This window comes from Mastigoproctus giganteus, chromosome 2 (assembly GCF_048544385.1).
Source record: "Mastigoproctus giganteus isolate SK-2022 chromosome 2, ASM4854438v1, whole genome shotgun sequence".
NCBI lineage: Eukaryota > Metazoa > Arthropoda > Arachnida > Uropygi > Thelyphonidae > Mastigoproctus > Mastigoproctus giganteus.
Window position 1 is genome coordinate 251,425,060 of NC_143576.1, and position 19,727 is coordinate 251,444,786.

Consider the following 19,727-nt stretch of genomic DNA (forward strand, 5'->3'; position numbering starts at 1 on the left):
GTGGAAATCGTGATGCTAATTAGCTGTACACTGTAATGAAAACTGAAATTTCTGGCTTTTCGTATTCACCTTTAACGTGTACATCTTACTTGGCCTCTACATGTTTTACTCCTCTATTACTGTAAATTATTTTGCGATAAGCTGTTTACAGCTCAGTGAAAAGCACGTCCTTATCATTCTTTTAGTACCACCGTTTCTTTATCTCCACTGGGCTAATGATGTCCGGTACGTCATTCAACTGTTTTTAACTTTATATATACTCTGTATGTTCTTGGCAGATGGATAGTTCAATTTCATAACAACAGATGGTACTAACCACATCGTTTATATTTTAATATGACCCGAAAATTCACTCGGTGGAATTAACCTACAGAAAATGGCTCCCGATTACAAATACCATCGCATTCTCCTAGAGTGGATCGCATCTGTTCAACTGGAACAACTGGATTACTAAACGTTGATACCAGCCATCCTCCTCTCCAATCCTCAGCGCTGTGTTTCTTGAGCTGCAACAACAGTTGTGCCATCTGCGTTTGATCAAAATCCATGGTTTGTTTTTTTAAAAATTGTTCTTGATTTATGCTACGCCAAGTTTCATATTTTTTTCCTTTTTTGTATGCTTTTAATTTTTGTGTAACTTATCATTTCTTATGTAACTTTTCCTTTTCCCCAATTTTTTATCACACCTATAATTTTCTGACTTAATGTAATACCGTCTAACTATTGGCCATGTCGTCGTGATGAGTATTGCTGTTCCTAGTACTTGCACCATACTTAGCAACAACACATATTTATTTAGGGAAGGACGTTAGGTAGTTGTTTTCCATTAAGATGAATTACTATATTTAATAACCACTCATATACCACGTGAAATTGATAATATAGTTTATTAAGCTAAACCACTTACATTTAAGGTGACGTTTCAGGCATTTTACTGATACCTATCATCAGACCATGAATGCGGCAAGTAGGAGTCTGTCATCACATGGTCTGATGATGGGTATCGGTAAGACGCCTGAAACGTCACCTTAATGTTTAGTGGTTTAGGCGATTAGCTTAAACTATATTATTAATTTCACGTGGTATATGAGTGGTTATTAAATATAGTAATTAATCTTATTTAAACCCACAACATTCTGACCACATATGGGCCCATGATTCAAAACCTGAAAATGTAACTGGCTATTCTGGTTCTCCGTGGCAGAATAGTGGGTTTGCCACTCGTCACTTGTTTGGTAAGGTAAAATTCTTAAAGACATCTTCAACCGGGACTGTAGTATTATAACGATCTCAGGAGGGAGTAGGGTTCTCCGTAAGTTATTACGAATTTTTCAACAAGCACTCAAACTGGTCCAGACAGACCAGACATGATACAGCCAATAAAGGTAGCATATAACGATTCTAGATATAGTGTACTATAAGAATTCAGCAAACTTGACTAGTTATTGATGTTCCTAAACAACCAACTATAACAGCCGATGCAAACAAGCCCACTTCCAATTGCATATCCATGAAACACTTTGATCAGGCTAACTCGGAACATATTTTGGGAGGTCTTTCTCAGTTTGTACAGACCGTTTGACCATCAGATTAATCTCGTTAACATCGATCGGAATCAGTGGTATAAAACAAGATATGTCCTTCCAGTCCCTGTAATGCGTCGATTACTACGTTGGCAATCTAATTACACTAGTAGAGCTAAGTGGGCTTAGTCAGTGGTGGAGCAGCTTTCTTTCAACATTAACCATCTTCGCAACGAAATGGGGGAGGAGGGAAATCCTGTCAGAAAAAAAAAGTTGAATATTTGGTTTCCACCTATATTCATTAGCAGATCCCAGAGTAATGTGTAAAGAGATTGACTAATAGGTTTCTAACGTAGGAGTAATGAAACTGGAAGATGCTAATCACCTTGAGTTCCCAAACTGTCACTCTTTAGTTTTTTTTTTTTTTTTTTTACATTTTAATTGGTACCAAGAGGGGGAGGGAAGGTTAAATACAGATCTGCTTAATAACCAGTGTATTTTTCCTGTACGAATATGAAATTACACTCCACAACGTTGACCAGATTGCATTCAAATATTTTTTAAACTTGTTTTTAAGGGAAAAAAATGACACTAAAAAATAATAAGTGACCCCGATCTCTTCCTGTTCCAGTGTCCACGTTATACATATATCCTCATTGCTGCTCACGAATATTGCACAATGTTTTTGAGTTTCTGGCAAACGAAAATTACCACCCTTTCTCACTGATAACCCGTTCTTCCATCAAAGCTCAAAAACTCTTGAGAGTGACAGAGTTTACATAATAACGCTCATGAAATAAATAACGCTCATGAAATAAATAAAAAGCTCAAAATTTAATAAGTAGACATTTTTATCTTATAATGTACTGAAATGGTGATGACGATAATGTTTTAATAACATTTAAATATGATCTCTAAAGGAACCAAATATTGATTTCTGCTTTAGGAAAGCCATAAAGATCTATCTTGAAATTTCTAAGCCTAAACGTTTGGCTTTCACTCTCTTTCGGGAGGGCATCACTGGATAAAAATTGTTAACTGAATCAACCTATTCAAAAGGCAGTTAACATTGCAACTGTAGTTTCTAGTTTTAAACCACCAAAGACTACAGATAAAAGACCCACCACAACCGTCCCCTGACTACCATCCGCAGGAATATTACAAGAACCCTCTGTCTTCTGCGAGGGTATCTCAACCTGTCGTCTACAAAAAGCGTCTTTTATAAAAGATAACAATGCAGTGAATCAATGTTTTCTCCTTTATGGGACATTTTTCGCCCGTCCCGTGACGAGTACTGGTACCAAGTTCTTGTGGTGGTTGGTGTTAAGTTACTATTATTATTGTTATTATTACTGTTGGTCGAGGAACTCTCCTACTGTCCTTCAGGTGTTCAGGATCGCGGCTTTCTGGAGATCCATGTAAGTGTTCTCTGGGAGGACAATTGCTGCTAGGTTCTTATGGAGGCTCTTTGGCACCATGCCGGTGTTTGACAAAGTGATCGGGATGGCCGTTACTTATTCCATATGCCAAATATCTTTGACTTTCTCTGTTAGGTCTGAGTAGTTTTTGATCTTTTCCTAGTATGTTTTCTGGAGGTTGCTGGTGTTGGCACCGTTGTGTCGATCAGATAGGCAGCCATTTTCTTTATATCGATGAGGGCTATGTCTGGTCTGTTGTGCAGGATCGTCTTGTCTGTTATTATGGCACGGTCCTAGTATAGTCTGCGAGTAGAGTTCGCTAGTATGGCATAAGTCTCTTGCTTTTAACATGGTAATCTTTCTTACATCAGCTTGCACTTTTGCGCTAGCTTCTGTTGTGTTATCTTGGCCACTTGGTCGTGTATGTGAGTATACTCAGTCTGTAATCCAGCACATCACCTGTAGTTCCAGGTGTTGATTACCTGATTTTGGATGGAGAGCATGAATCCTTCGGTCTCGGGGGGAGAGCCTTCCGTTCGTAAGTCAAACGTTGGAAGCCATCTTATCTACACTGGTGCCCAAAACTTAAGGACCAGCACTATTTCTAAAGGTTACAACCACAAAATCAAACGAAACAGCCTGTGGAGATTTGCATAACTGTGGCCGTTCAGTAGAAAGCTGGTGCATATGCAAAAATTTGAATCGTGATGAAAGGGTTCACGTAAACACATAAAAGCAGCAGTTCAGCAGTTATGTGCAAATTACCGAATGGTGAGCACGAATGATACAGACAACGAAATGGCCAGTAGACAACATCTGGATGACTTTACCCGTGGTCGAATAATTGGGAAGATCGAGGAAGGTCGAAGTGTGAAGAGTGTGGCTGCAGAGTTCGGTATCGTCCATAGCACCGTCTCACTGCGTGGTCGGCCTTCAGAACGACAGGTACAACTGTTCGAAGGACCAATGGTGGTCGTCCACGAAAAACAACACCCAATGATGACCGCTATATACTCCTACAGGCCAAGAGGGACCGACACCAGAGAGCGGGATCCGTTGCAAACCAGCTGCACAGGAGCACAGGACGCAGGATAGCGCGATTTACTGTGGCCAGCCGACTCCACAAAGGTGGACTGTTTGCCTGACGGCCAGTACGCTGTGTCCCTTTAACACATGCCCATTGGAGGCGCCATTTACAGAGGTGCATCGAATACAAGAACTGGACAGCAGCGCAATGGGGTAAGGTACTCTTTACTGACGAGAGTAGATTCAGTCTCAGCAGCGATTCTGGACGTCAGCCAATCTGGCGAGAGGTTGGCACACGGTATCACCCCGCAAACAGCACTGAAAGGGATCGATACGGCGGTCGGTCGAGGTGTTGTCGTCTAGAGAGGCGTTATCTTGGATGGACGTACACAACTCCAGATACTGTAAGGCGGTACTGTAACTAGTGCACGCTACTGTACTGAGGTAATCCTTCCCCATGTGCGTCTGTTCCTAGGTGCCGTTTGCCCCGAGTTCGTGTTTATGAATAATAACGCCACACCCCATCGCACTGCAGCTATTGATATGCTTTTGTAAAGTGAGGACATTGTTCGTATGGATTGGCCTGCCCGTTTCCCGCGATCTAAATTCCATCGAACACATATGGGATGCTCTGTTGAGACACCTAGTGGCACGTCCACACCCACCAGAAAATGTTCACCAACTGAAAATGGCGCTGACAGAGGAATGGACAATGTTACTGCATGAACTTATCAATAACATTGTTCTAACTATAGATAGGGGGTGCAAAGCCTGCATAGACATTAGGGGTCGCCATATCTCCTACTGAGGACCACCTCTTCCCTTTGTTCAATCTTTAGCAGTGATGCATCTGTATCGTGGCAGCCAGTGCTATGTTGCCATTTTTTAATAAAGTCCCTCTGTTCCGTTTTGTTTCCGTTGTTATGTCGGTGTTGTTTCCTTCATCATTTCTATACCTCACGAGGTTCCTTTGGTATGTTTTTCCCATATCCAGGCCACTCCTATGAGAAGCTACAGGTAAAAACCTGACTGGTCCTTAAGTTTTGCACACCAGTGTATGTAGTCTTGATGGGAGTCATTGTAGTGTCTGCCATGGATGTCTCCTTCGCCGATTTTTCTGTCCTGTTTCTTCTGTCCGTGTGAGGGTGATCTCCTTGTTGAGTGTTGTGTGCCGTTTGTCTATCTTATGGTTTAGTAGATGGGTGCTGTGTTTTCTTGGAATTGATTCCACAGGTTCTTAATCGCCTTCTTCTCTAGTTCAATAAGTTCAGTCAATCTCGTCCCTTCCTTACGGGCTATGTTCAGTCTCTCGATGGCCGAAATCGGTTGTGTTGGTAACTGTTGTTTCCTACTAAAATATAATATACTAAAATACTAATATAATCTATAATATACTAAAATCTATACATAATCGTTCGAAACGGAAAAGCAGTATTTACTTCAAATACTCAGCAAGGACAGATAGTGAATTTTTCTACAGTTATCGAAAGACTGATTCGAAAATAAATTTCAGTGATAATAATTTAAAAAATTTTAACATAAACAAATCATTCACTACAAGAGCATGTGGGAATATTCTTCCTATCTCCGAAAGGTTGTTGGATAACAGCTTGAAAGAGGAAGCAATAATACTATCAAAGATGTTCCTCTTTAACGGTTCATTCACTTTTCCTATTTTTAAAATTTTACAAAATTTTGCGAAATTTATACTTAAGTTTGATGGGCGACAAGTTTGAGTTGATAAAAAATCTGACCTGTCAATTTCATTAAGATGACGCCATCTTCATACTCTCAGTGTCAGTTTGTCTGTCAGTCCGTCCGCATGTAACAATTTAACTCGTAGTGAATGTATTTTAATGAAATTTTATATTTGGGCATTTTAAAAAGATATGTAAAGCCTTCTCAAATTTCATTAAAATCGGACCAATAAAAATCCGACAAGTATTATTTCTTTGTCCGTCAGTATGCATGCAATAATTCGATTCTCAGTGAATGAATTTTCATGAAATTTATATTTCGCTCTTTTTGGAATGATTTGTCGAGCCTTCCCAAATTTTATTAAAATGAGATCAATCAGACTCATAAATCCAACTATTATTAAATCTTTTTTTCGTCCATATACAGCATATCATAACTGATGCACTGGATATTATGTGCTGAAGTGGGATTTACTGAAAGAGGTAACTACCATTAGGGGTAAAGGGAAGGGTTATTGCTTCCGTAAAGGCGACTACGATGGACTGAGACAGTATTTAAATTCTATACAGTGGGACCAACTGATGATGTTACCAACAGCAAATTCAAAATGGGAAGCATTCAAAGAACTTATCTTGGAAGCTACCAGGCTTTACATACCAACTAAGAAATATTGTTTAAGGTTTAGGCCAAAATGGATGTCAGATGAACTAATGAGGCATATGGCAGAGAAGAAAAATGCATGGGATACTTACAAATTAACACATGACACAGAAGCCTATGATAGATACAAGTTGATCTGTAACCAAGTTACAAAGGAGGTTAGGCAGGCGAAGGCAGATTACGAGAAATCCTTGGCAAGGGATGCAAAGAAAAACAGCAAAGAGTTCTTTACTTATGTAAACTCTAGAAGGAAGGGGATGAATCAGATTGGTCCACTTGATATTGATGGGTCAACTGTTGATGATCCTGCTCAGGTAGCTAACAAACTAAATGAATATTTTGCATCGACATTCACACATGAGGAGTTATTCAGCAAGGGGAATGCCAGAGGTGTATTCAACTCTAGCAGTAAGCTACAGAATCTTGAAATAACTGGGAGTAAAGTGGAGGAGAAACTGTTGAAGATAAACACAAGAAAGGCACCCGGGGTGATTGGGATCTATCCAGTTATATTAAAGGAGGCAGCAAAGGAAGTAAGCAAACCCTTAGCCATAATTATGAGAGCTTCCTTGGACTCAGGGGAGGTACCCATAGACTGGAAATGTGCAAATGTGACCCCAATTCACAAAGGAGGATCAAAGGCTGACACAAGTAATTATAGACCTGTGAGCTTAACTTCTGTTCCAGGAAAATTAATGGAGGCACTGGTTAAAGAAGCACTGCAGGATCATTTAGACAAGACTTCAGTTATAGCTCAGACACAGCATGGTTTTGTTAAGGGGAAGTCTTGCCTGACCAACTTGATTGGATACTATGATGCAGTCACAAAAGAACTGGATGCAGGGAATAACTTTGATATTATATACTTGGATCTTAGAAAGGCTTTTGATACTGTTGCACATGGAAGACTGCTACACAAATTGGAGCAGTGTGACATTGGAGGCAAATTGCTGCTATGGATAAAGGGGTGGTTGAGGGGGAGAAGACAGAGAGTGGTAATCAATGGACACTGCTCATCGTGGACTAATGTTATTAGTGGAGTCCCTCAGGGCTCAGTGTTGGGTCCATTATTGTTTTCTGTATTTATAAATGATATTGATGACGGTATATCAAGCTTAATGTCCAAGTTTGCAGATGATACAAAGGTTGGCAGGGTTGTCAAGGACACTACTGACACTATGCTGCTGCAACAGGATCTGGAAAGGTTGAGCAGATGGGCTGAGAGGTGGCAAATGAAGTTTAACATTGACAAATGTAAAGTACTACACATGGGAAACAGCAACCCCAGAGCAACGTATCAACTCTGTGGTACTACACTGACAGTGGTAGAGAATGAAAGGGACTTGGGGGTGATTGTGCAGGCAGATATGAAGTTCTCTGAGCAGTGCAGACGGGCTGCAAGAGTAGCTCATGGAGTATTGTCAATGATATACAGGAATTTTTCCAGCAGGGATAAGGAGGTGATTATTCCATTGTATAAGGCAATGGTCAGGCCACACCTAGAGTACTGTATACAGGTCTGGAGGCCTCATTTCAAGAAGGATGTAGAGCTGCTGGAACGAGTACAGAGAAGGGCAACAAGATTAGTGAATGGAATAAAGGGGTGCTCTTACGAAGAAAGGCTTAAGTTTTGCAAATTACAGTGTCTGGAGACTAGGCACCAGCGAGGTGATCTGATAGAGGTGTATAAAGCCTTGAATGGTTTAAACATGCTCAATGCTGATGGGATTCTTCCTCTAGCTCAGAAAAATCACCTGAGAGGGCATAAATTCAAATTGAGAAAAGACAGATGTAGGATAGACGTGCGGAAATTTGCCTTTAGCCAGCGGGTGGTTGGTTGGTGGAACAGACTGCCATCCCTTGTGGTGGAGGTTGATAGCCTAAATAAGTTTAAGGCTCAGCTGGACAGGTATTTTGAACGAACAGAGGGGTGAAGTGGAAGTGGGTTTTTTTTTTTTTTTTTTGGCTGATGCTGCATAAGCTTGCTTTCTTGCATCAAATGCCTCTACTAATGCTAATGCTAATGCTAATGCTAATGCTAATGCTAATGTTTGTTGCCATGCGCTGGTTGGAGGAATGAATTGACAATATGGCGGATGGGTAGAAAAATCTTTGAAAAATCATGCATAAAAGTCGTTGCTTTTTGCTCTTTTTTTTGTTATAAATCATGAAATATTACTATCTGCTAAGGCGCATGAAATACAATGCACTGCGTACATTAACTATTATGTTAAATATAATCTTCAAAATAAAAGAGTCAATTCATTGGTTATCAAAGACCGTTACTTTTCCTTCAGGAAAATTAGTTCACAGGTGTTTTTCAGTTCTATCGCTAAAATAAGGTATTTGCGGAAATGCTAAATGTGGTATAAAGAAGTCATCTAATAGTGCTGTGGCAAAACAAAATAAATCTTGGTTGGTTTATATTGTTTGTCAAATACATCCACCATCCAACCTGTTTAATCTGTTAGTAATTCAGATCTTCGTTTTTCCATCTGGTAGCCGTGATGTTTTTGAACTGAAAGCCTTGTAGACTGGTCCACGCTGAAGACTGTTTGTTGATATTAGCAGGTTACGCGTTCAGTAAGACAGCCAACAGTCCTTGTGTGCGAATCCAAACATAGATTGTTGCCATGTGCACTTTTTTTTTTTTTTTTTTTAACTTCTTACCTTAGGATAAGGGGGAGCCTGAGACCCTATAAATAGCGAACTAAGGGAACAGTAAATATGGCTATTTTAGTTCGAAGATAAATTAAGAAGGAAAACGATAAAATGGCAAGAATCCACCTACAATTACGGGAAACGTTTTCCATTTTGGCGATCACTAGATTTCTTTGTGTTCCCATGTGCTATTTTGTTACCTAGGGGACGCAAAATTTACGCTTTAGAATCCTAATATGTCAACCATTATTTGAAGGAAGGCTGTTTTTTGTTAGAGAAAAATATTTGTCTCTTTAGTAAGGTTTAGGAAATTAAACCTTACCAAAAAAATGGAACTAAAGTTCTGTTGTGGCAATCAGCTAGATCCATGTGCAGAAGTAAGAGTTAAAACCAATGATACCTAAAGCTATTTTACATGATACTGACACTCTTCAGAACTCCATTCGCAACACTCTTTTACACCGTGCTAAAACTGACTTATTTCGATCAATATATAGATCATCGTCATAAAGTCTACACGCACAGCCACCTCCCACAAGTATAAGTAATTTGTAAAAGAAGAATCACTGCTATTAAAACAGGATTAACTCCTAGACAGAAAAGAGTGCGTATCCTACACGTACAAATGTACCAAATTACAATTCATGGTCTTAAAGTATGCCCATGAATATTACATCCCCAAATCATGAAATTTTTAGATTTCATTATCCCCTAGAAATCATTTTAGAAATCTTTATATTATTTTTAGATTTCATTATCCCACAGAAATCATTATATCCTAGCAAATGATTATACTACAATTCATTTGTTCTTATTATTAATCTAATAATCCATAATATAAATAGATTATAAATACTTAATTTTATTTTTTTTAAATTAATGTACTTAAAAGTTTACAGCCTTATTAATTTTAAATGCGCGCTACAGTTTTATTTCTAAAACTCGGGATTTCAGTTGAACTTTGTGAACTGTGTCTTAACATTGTATGTTACAATTATTTTTGCAGACGTTGCCAAATATGGCAATGTTCTAATTTGTTGTCTGTTGACCTATTTTACGGATGCCATTTAAACTTTTGTTTAAAAATAAATAAATAAATCTTCCACAAAAAAGCGATTCTTATTTAATTATTAAATAAGAATTGCTAATTAATATTCTAATTAATATTTAGTATAATAGCTTACGAGCCCATAGTTATATGCCTTTGTAAATTTGAATACTGAATAATTTCAAAATTATTATAATTATAATTGTAAGTCCCCGGTTTAAGTACAGAAGTAGTTAAACTATGGACTTAACACAACCTAAAATGTATTGTGCTAGGCCTATATTGTCCAAAAGAATGAAGAACCTTTAATTCTCTAAGTTTATATAATCTTCCTATTTTGTAGTGAAGATTTAATGCTTATATTCCAAACTAGGACAGACAAACTTGTGATATAATTTTATTATAAAGTAATAAAACGCTTGACAATGGCACTTCTTTTTTTCACTAATACATTTACACTGCTTGTCACTTTATAAGGACCATGCAGGTTTGGCGTACATACAACAGTCGATTCAAAAATATGTAAATTTAAGAGACTTCCAGAGATCCATATCCTCGCCTAAATTTTTGGAATGACTTTTCAGCTTTCTTAATTTGCAAAGATTTTAATTAAAATAGAACCGAGTTGTTTACCAATTTGTATTTTCTATTATAAGCGCATTCGACGACTTACTGCTCCTGAGACCCGAGCTGAGTTAAATAGGAACAGAGAAACTCTCATGTCTATATCCACTCTAAAACTTCGTCTGAAACAAGCAGGACTTTATGGTTGTGTAACAGTCCGAAAACCCTTAAAAAAACCCCAGAAAATCGAAAGAAACGGTTGGCTTTGGCTAAGAGCCATCAACATTGGATAATTGAAGAGTGGAAAAAAGTACTGTGGACGGATGAATAAAAATTTGAAATTTTTGGATCCAAGCGTAGAGTTTATGCGAAATGATCAACTGAAGAAAAAATGGTACCACATTTTTTAGTGCCTCCGGTCAAGCATGGTGGTGGTGGTTCCATTGTGATCTGGAGTTGCTTCTGTTTTTCTGGCATGGTGACATCGTCAGAATTGAGGAAATTTTAATAAAAGGAGGCAATGAAAACATTCTTGAACATAATGCAATATCCTCTGATCTTCGACTATGTGGAATAAATTTTATTTTTCAACAAGACAATTACCCGAAGCACAGGTCTAAATTGTGTAGGGATTTCTAGCAACTAAACAACAGGACAGGGTATTGAAAATTATGATGTTGCACCCCAATTGCCTGACTTAAACCCAAGTATAATTTTAATGGGATTATCTAGACTGTGAATTTCGTAAAAAAAAAAAAAAAAAAAAAACTATTTATTAGGGTCACCCGGAAAGTTATTTCATCTACAGCAATTTACAGGCACAATACCCGTGTGTATTGTGCCTGTAAATTGCATTCGTTCTCTGGTCGATTTGCCTGCTTTGCTGGACGAAAAACCCCGGGTTTCGGGGGAAAAAAAACTTGCTGTCTAACCGCTGAGACCAAATAACTCAGCCACGGAGTGAAAAAAAGCCCTAAAAGTTCCTTGGGTCATCGAGGGGATTCGAACTCGGGCCTTTTTAACCCGGTGTGGGGAGGACAGTGACGATACCACTGTCATACAGACTATGTCATGCAGACTATGAAGTCCGTGACGTCTGCCCATCTTTAAAAAAATCATGGGAAACCTTAGAGATCGTTTGGAATAAAGTCGGTCAAGAAACTGTTATAAAATTAATCGCCAAAATGCCAAGTCTGTGTAAGGCAGTGATTAAATCTCATGGAGAATATTTTGATGAAAAATCGGTATAGTTGTTAATATTAATTATTTCAATCTTTTTTGCTGTAAATTTTTCAATGCTTAATAAAAATCTTAAAATACTTTGTATTGTGTCGTTTTTTTTTTTTTTTTTTTTATATATATTAAACTTATAATGTAGTGGCTAATTTCCAGAATCGATGGAGGAGTGAACACATGACGGAAACCATACGAGACATTTGAATCATTCTGTTGTATATCAGATTGTAATCAACAGAATGATTGCAGATCAGGTAATTTCAAGATGATAATGCAACCATCCACTGCGCCATGTGTCAAATCGTGGTTTTGGGAAACAATAAATTTTTTTGCAATAGGTATTGTAAAACGGTTTGCTGCACTTAATAAAGCAACTCAAATAATTTCTTATCACACAACCACACTTCAGTAAATCTTCACATGGGCACCTTTGGTAGCACATAGAATGCCAAGATGGTGGCCGATTTCATTCCAAGTGTTTTGTTCAGTCCTCTTTTAACTTTGTGACTTTGTTAACTTTTTTTTTTTTTTTGCGCTTTTTCCTTTACCTATCCCCATACAAAGAAATCCATAGGTATGATATCCGGACAACGAGGAGGCCATGGAAAACGACCATCCTAGCCAATCCATCGGTTAGGAAATTGGTTAGGTAAACACTTCCTGAATTTCCGAAACTTTATCTGCTGATACACTAGGTCTACCTGCTCCTTTCTGGTGTAGAACACTGCCGGTTACTTGAAACTGTTTCAACTATCGCCTTACTGATTGTTCCATAGCTGGATCTTTCTGGAATTCCCGTTGAAAACTTCTCTTTGCAGTCACTGGAGATTCGGTATCCCACAGCCACAGCAAGCACATCACCTTCTCCTGCTCGCCATTTTAATGCTGTACGGTCGCAATGCTTGCTGGGATCAAGGCTGCCAACTGCATGAGATAAAACTCTTTGAGTTGGTTTGATAACTACAGGAAATAATTTTAAGATACCTGTTACAATAAAATTTTAATCTAGCTTCATAATCAGGTGAATAATTTATAGACAACCTGCATATCAGGACACTTTATAACAAGTGGATTAGAAAAACAAAATAGGTTTTTATTGATACTTGTGTCAATTACAAGCGCGATGTTAACACCAAATTATCTGGTGACATTTCAGGATTCTTGCCGAATTATATTTTCAGATTTTATTACTAAACCCCTAAGTGGGGGTTTAGTAATAAGAAAACATCATTCGCAAAATACAACTGCTAAATATTCCAAATATTCCGATGTTCAAAGCAGAAGGTTCTTCTTGGAAAGTTATGTTACCTCTCAAGAAGGACTTTTGTGAATGGTTTCTTAAAAAATGCTCTGGCAATCCTGTAGTTTTGTTTGTCGTTTTATTTACCGATGAAACAGGGTTTTCCAGAGATATAATAATCAATGTCCTGTGCATAATCAACAAGTATGAGCAAATGAAAATCATTCTGGATCCACATCGATCCACAATGAATCCTAGTCTGCAGATCCACATCTCGCTAATGCTGTCGATGTAGATCTGCAGATTATAAGTCATTTACGTTTATGCATGATAATTCTCCATCCCATTTTTGATTGTAATTCGTGCAATCAAGAACGATGAACAGGACCGAGTGGATTTATCTCTGAAGACAACTAAAAACTACAATTTATGCCACAAAAAGTCAAGTGACATCCAGGCCTTTGAAAAACGGATACATAATTGAGTTGAGATTATTCTTACGACATATTGGATTTTCCAGCGAATAAAACATACAATGTCCTGTGTTGAAGCTGAATGGTGACACTTCGAACATTTTCTTTAATCTGCAGGAAGTCGTAACTCGGAAACAGAACTCCACAGGACTATTGTGAACTAAACAGAACTATTGCGATGGAGATTCATCCCCTGTCTTAATCATCATCTACTCAGTTCATTAGCGGAGTGTACCTGTGATTACGTTAGGGTGATCAAAAAGTTCTGAGAACGTAGTACAAAAGGAAAAGGCACAAAATTCCTCTTTTTTTTTTTTTAACTGATGATGTCTAGAGCATGTAGGACTACATCTACTGTGGCCTTACAGGTTCCATTGGGGAAATTACCAGTACATTATGAGATCCAATACTGATACAGTATATCAATTATTATCTGAAAAAAAGACTGATTTCCATCTACATTGAAAAGTGGAAAAGAGATTGGAATACCTCAGATCTTGGTAGTGTAACGAGAAAATTTTTACCTTTAGTTAGAGAGTTCAAGAAGAAAGAATTTTTATGATTTTTTTTAGGATTGCATGGCACATTCCTGTTGTCGGGTCATGGCAACATTAATAGTAAACTGTTTAAATTGGGACTGTCTCCTACTGCACTTTGTCTGTGTGGGGCTGAAGAGAACGTGGATCATATCTTACTTGATTATCACTACTATTTGGACTACAGACAACAACTTCAACTTATTGCAGGACTCTTCACTATTGAAAATAAGTTCTAACTTGTTCAATCTCAGGTTGTATTTAATGCTCTTAATACATTTGCTACACGTGTCTTCAAAAGGAGAGTTGAGCTTCGATCAATTAACTCGAGGTAGCCTAGTGGTCAGGCGCGCGGGTGCATAAGTACACGTGCTTTGAGTGACCGGGGTTCAAGCCCGTGACTGCTGAATATGGTGCTGTTTCTTGTATTCAGTCTATCTTGTGAACTCCTCTGACCGTTTGGTCGTCCCGGAGTATAAACAGAAAATTTATTTATTTATTCTTGTGACCCTTTGTACCTCAAAGTTGGTGTACTGAAAAGTTGCTGCTAACTACGACTCCTCACAGTGCTACTTCTATTAGATAGTAACCATGTTTTGTTATATATTAGAACTACTTTTGGATTTCTACTGCCTCTGAAGATTCTGCATGCTTCTAATTCGGATTCTGGATCATAAAAATGTAGCTAGTTTCATCATTTGTCACTAAACGGGATAAAAATTTATCTGGATTATCACGAATTAATTTTTAATTCTGTTTTAATGATTCCATTCTCTGTTTACAATGAATGGAAAGGTTTCTGGGAATTCATCTTGAACAAATTGACATTCCCAAATGCTCAGCTTAGGTATTATTGTTAAAAATTCTTCCATGAGAAATATAAAGTACTTTTTCAAGTTCCGGCACGTTAATTCTTCTGTTTTCTAAAATTTTCTTCAGCGATGGCTGTTGTTTGAAAATTGATTGTTTCAAATGGCCGACCAGACCTGGACCATCCTCAATTGACTCCCGTCCTCTTTTGAACTCAGACTGACCATCTTACAACAGTAACATAACTGGGTGATACTTTCCCAAACACTCTAATTCTTTCATGGATTTCTTTAAAATTTCTGGCCTTTTTGGTCAAAAATTTAATTACTGAACAACACTGGATTTACTTCATATTCATTCTTCTTCTGCTGTTTTATAAGACGTTAAGCTATCAAAATATAATATATTAAAACATTTTATATACCCTGTACTCAATACTTTTTGACTGCGCCTTGTATATACGTTCTTTTTTCTTTAGTCCAAAAAATAGTGTACAAATTGCATTATGTAGGAATGTAGAAAATATTTAAAGAAAACAATGGGGCTCACATAGCACAAGAACAATTACTGTTTGTCTTAAATTCTTGAAGAAGGAAGTGTGGGGGGTGGATATATTATGAGAATTGGTGGAATGTAGTCAACTCGTTATGCGACTTCATGAATCATCTTTAATAAACCTCGTTATGAAGTCATCCAGTGAAGGCAAATAAAGGTTTCTCCTCTCAACCAACGTTTACCTCATTAATGAAATGAGTGTGTATTTTGCAACTGAGACCCTTCATTAAGATTTATTCCTTCACAAGTTTTCCTTCTATTAAAAAAACAAAAAAAAGAAATCCTTAAAGAATGACTCATTACTCCATTAGAGCGACCTCAATCAGCGAACTGCTTATATTGGTAGGTCGCCCTGTAACCCGAGTGACACTTGGAAAAAAGAACCCGCCCGATTTCATGAGGTCTCTAAAATTCATTTCGCTCCATCTTCGGAGTAGGCAAACACTAACGACATCATTTTAAAGATGAAGTGAAGCAGACTGCAAGTCCAGTTAATGGGGTCACTGCTATGTTATCGGACTAATTTAAGGTTTTTAATTTTACTGGTCAATGGCGCTTTCTTTCTGTCACAGAATGATAATACAGTAGCGAGGGAAAGAGGAAGAGTCAAAGTCAAAGATTTCAGCGTTATATAGAAGCTAATTCCATTTACAATATAGGATGATGTTTTTAGACTCAACCGAGGACGGGGAACAACTTTCCCACTGAGAAAAAAAACAGTTGATTAGGCAAAATTTTAATTTAGAAATCGTATACCTAAATGGCAATACGTAGTCCAATTTTAACACTAAGTTCAAAATTTTCAGTCCAAATATTTCGAAAAAAAAAAAAGGTTCTAAAAAATTCTAAACAAATTTTGAGGTACGAGCAATGTTGTTTTCTTTATGTGGTAATTTTATAAATCTTCAAATGATTTATGGATGACTAAGATGGGGGAACAAGAGACCGATCTTCTACCTGGGATATTTCTTTAATTGCTTTCTAAATCCAGAAAATTCTCCAGCTAAGGGTAATAACCTCCGTGTAAACTACAATGGGTAGAGCATAAAAGAAGTCATTTATCTGGGAAATATTCAGTTGCAACTGTTGTAGTAGGATCATTTACAAGCTTTCTTTCATCGGGTTTTGGAAAAGACTCCATCCATCTAGTGCCACCAGATTGAAAAAAAAAAAAAAAAAAAAAATGAAATAAAAAATCTCCCACTTATCGTTCATGACCTCTGTGTGTTTCAACTGGGTACTGGGTGAACTTCGTGTTACACGTGTGGAAGACTGCATTAAGAGGCGCGTTTCTGGCGAGCATTGCTATCTTAAGACATTCGTAAGGAACGCGATCAGTTCCCACTCTGGCACACCTCCCTCTTTTCGTTTTTCTGCTTTATTTTTATTTTTATTTATTTTTTACGAGCATCGTAACTCATCTCCAAAAAAAAAAAAAAAAAACTTCCCACACGTGTTTATGGTTTTTATCTTTTCCCGAACTTCCTCTCTCTTCTTCTTTCTTTCTTTCCTGCTTTCTTTTTCTCTCAGTCATACACACACGCGCACATTTTATTCTTAGCAGTGAGTACACGTTAAATGTACAGAGCATCTTGTATTGTACAACCAACGGGTCATGATAGTTAGAAATTTTATGGATAAATAATAATGCATGCTCTTACGAATAACTGATAGAGAAAGAACTTTCCCTATCTCTCCCTCTATCTGTCTTTTATCTATTTGATGGGGCTGATATATACTCGTGAGCCAAAACATTATGACCACTCATGTTTCTGCGAGTGTATGCACCCCATAGCACCTACGAGTGACTTCATCGACGGGTGCAGCATATATAGTGACGGCACGGGTAGGTGACTGTCAGTTCAATGGGGAAAGGGAAGGACCTGATGGAGTTTGAACGGGGAATGATTTGCAAAGGAAGGCGGGAGCTAGAATTTTAACAATTGCAGCCATTGTCGGATGTTCGAGGGTGACCATTGTAAAGGTATGGAGGAATGATTCGAAGAGGGACACACAGCCACCCAAAATGCCGGGACGGAGAGACCACTGTTTGAGAGTCGAGATGAACGACGGTTGGCACGTGTTGTTATGGGACAACAGACGCTATTAGGTGGGTGGTTTTAATGTTTTGACTCATGAGTGTATATCCAAGGGATGGAGCGCGGATGAGCTTATTGCTCAGGAAGCGCAGGCACAAGTAGGTGTTAGGACAGTGATGATGATGATGTTAGTCTGAGCATGAGGAACGATGCCATTAACATTTAGCTTACTCAAGTCCATTCACAGCCTTAAACACCTCAATCAGATCTCCTTGCAGGTGCCTAGTCTCCCAAGGAGATCTGATTTGAGAGGTTGAATTGTACTATTGGAACAGTGAAAAATATCTCTACTCATATCCAATGATATCATGTATTCTTTTTTCTTTGCGGAAGGGATGGCTGAATGGTTGGTTGGTAGTTTTGGAGGCTTTCCAATGCTCTTTGTCACGATGCGTCAATTCCTCTGGTCTTTTTATTGTCTTATGTCGTTCAAAGTGTTTTTCACGGGCCAATTTGCAGAGTGCGAAGGCCGAAATCCTAAATTAACTTTCGAGAAATATAAAAAAAGTGCTCCTTCCCGGCTAATATCGGTTACTCTAAGTGTGACCTCGATTCAAGAGGTTTTTAAGAGTTCCTCCAGTCTCTAACATATTCAAACTACACATTCACACGAGTGCTAGGTGACAAAAGCACTATACTGTTGTGTTTCTAAATCCCCATTTGCTTTTACTGAGTCTGACCTACCGTTTTCTTAAATCTTTCTGTTTCCATGTAGGATGTATTTGAAAGATCTCGTCAAACTTTGGAAACGTATTCTTCTGGACATAGGGTTGAAAAAAGTTCATATGGACATCCCTTCAGAGTTACAGTTGTTTTCTTTTTTCATGGAATGAAGGTAAGTACGCCTGACAGTAAGTAAGCTGATAGATAAATCTGAATCATTTACATATCTGACATTAAGCTACATGCATGCACATTTTGGAACAGATCCGTTTACTCCTTGTTCGAGAGGTTAGATCGTTTTCGCCTGTTACTGACGATTGTGGGAAGAAGCAGTACTGTCCGAACGCCTGCTTTGAGGAACAGATGGAGGATGCGATCAAGAAGGACCCTGGAACTAGCACGAGAAAAGCTGCAGCATCTTTCCTGCTATCCCCCCATCCAGATGGAGGAACTCCGCAATAACTATCGTAGGATCAGGAATGAATACACATCCATGATTAGACATAGGAAGAGGACATTCTGGGCGAATCCTGTCTCTGCCACCGGGAATAATGAACCCTGGGGAGTGGCGTACAAAATCGTCACCAACAAACTCCCCAGAGGGAGATATCATCTTAACCATACTCACTCTGCAGGGAACAACTGCTCTCATCCGGAAAGATTCCATCAACAACATTCTGGATGTACTCTTCCTCCCGGGGAGGAACAGCAACCCAATGCGAACAAGAGATGTGTCTAAAGAACAACAACTACAACACTACTGGGGACGCATTGCCATGTTCTAGAAACAAATTAGCAACCTACTGGGACTTGTGGCATGGCTCTTTTTCTTGTTAGTATTAGTATTAGTATTAGTAACGGCCGTATGGTGCAAGAAAGCCTATGGCTTATGCTGCACCAGCCAAAAAAAAAAAAAAAAAAAAAATCCGAACAAAACAATGATATAAACAAAAATTAAATAAATAAATAATAATAATTAATAAATAAATAAAAATAATAAAATGAAATAAAAAATAAATAAAAAGGAAATTAATCCTATCATCCCTTACCCGAAAGTACTATCCAGATGACCTTTGAATTTCCCCAAACTGTCGGCCTCTACCACCCATGAAGGCAACTTATTCCAATAATTTATAACTCGCTGGCTAAAATAAAACTTCCTGCAGTCCAATCTAAACATTTCCCCCCGTAACTTGAATTTATGTCCCCTAGTTCTAGCATCATTTATAATCTTGAAAATTTGGTCCTCATTCATTTTACTGATGCCTCTCAGAGCCTTAAACACCTCAATCAAATCTCCTCTAAGGTGTCTAGTTTCCAAACTCTGCAACCCACATATTCGAAGTCTTTCTTCATAAGGACGCCCTTTTGCCGATCTCACCAGGCGAGTTACCCTTCTTTGCACCCTTTCAAGAAGCTCGATGTCTTTCTTTAGGTGCGGTCTCCATACTTGAACACAGTATTCCAAGTGTGGTCTAACATAAGCCTTATATAATGGGATTATCACGACCCTATCT

General features: G+C 38.2%; 1 protein-coding gene across 2 annotated transcripts in view; it reads left to right on the forward strand.

Annotated features, from left to right (window-relative positions):
- LOC150090378 (caveolin-1-like) overlaps positions 1-19,727 on the forward strand; it is a 69,916-nt gene that overhangs the window by 11,776 nt on the left and 38,413 nt on the right. Inside the window, exon 1 of one of the 2 annotated variants that reach the window (XM_090369089.1) lies at positions 300-549. The exons of the other annotated variant lie outside the window; for it this stretch is intronic. Within the exon in view, the coding sequence (XP_090225215.1) occupies positions 547-549 (3 nt within the window). The 5' untranslated portion in view covers positions 300-546. Of the gene's footprint in view, positions 1-299; positions 550-19,727 lie in introns of those variants that run through there. 2 annotated transcript variants of the gene reach the window in all.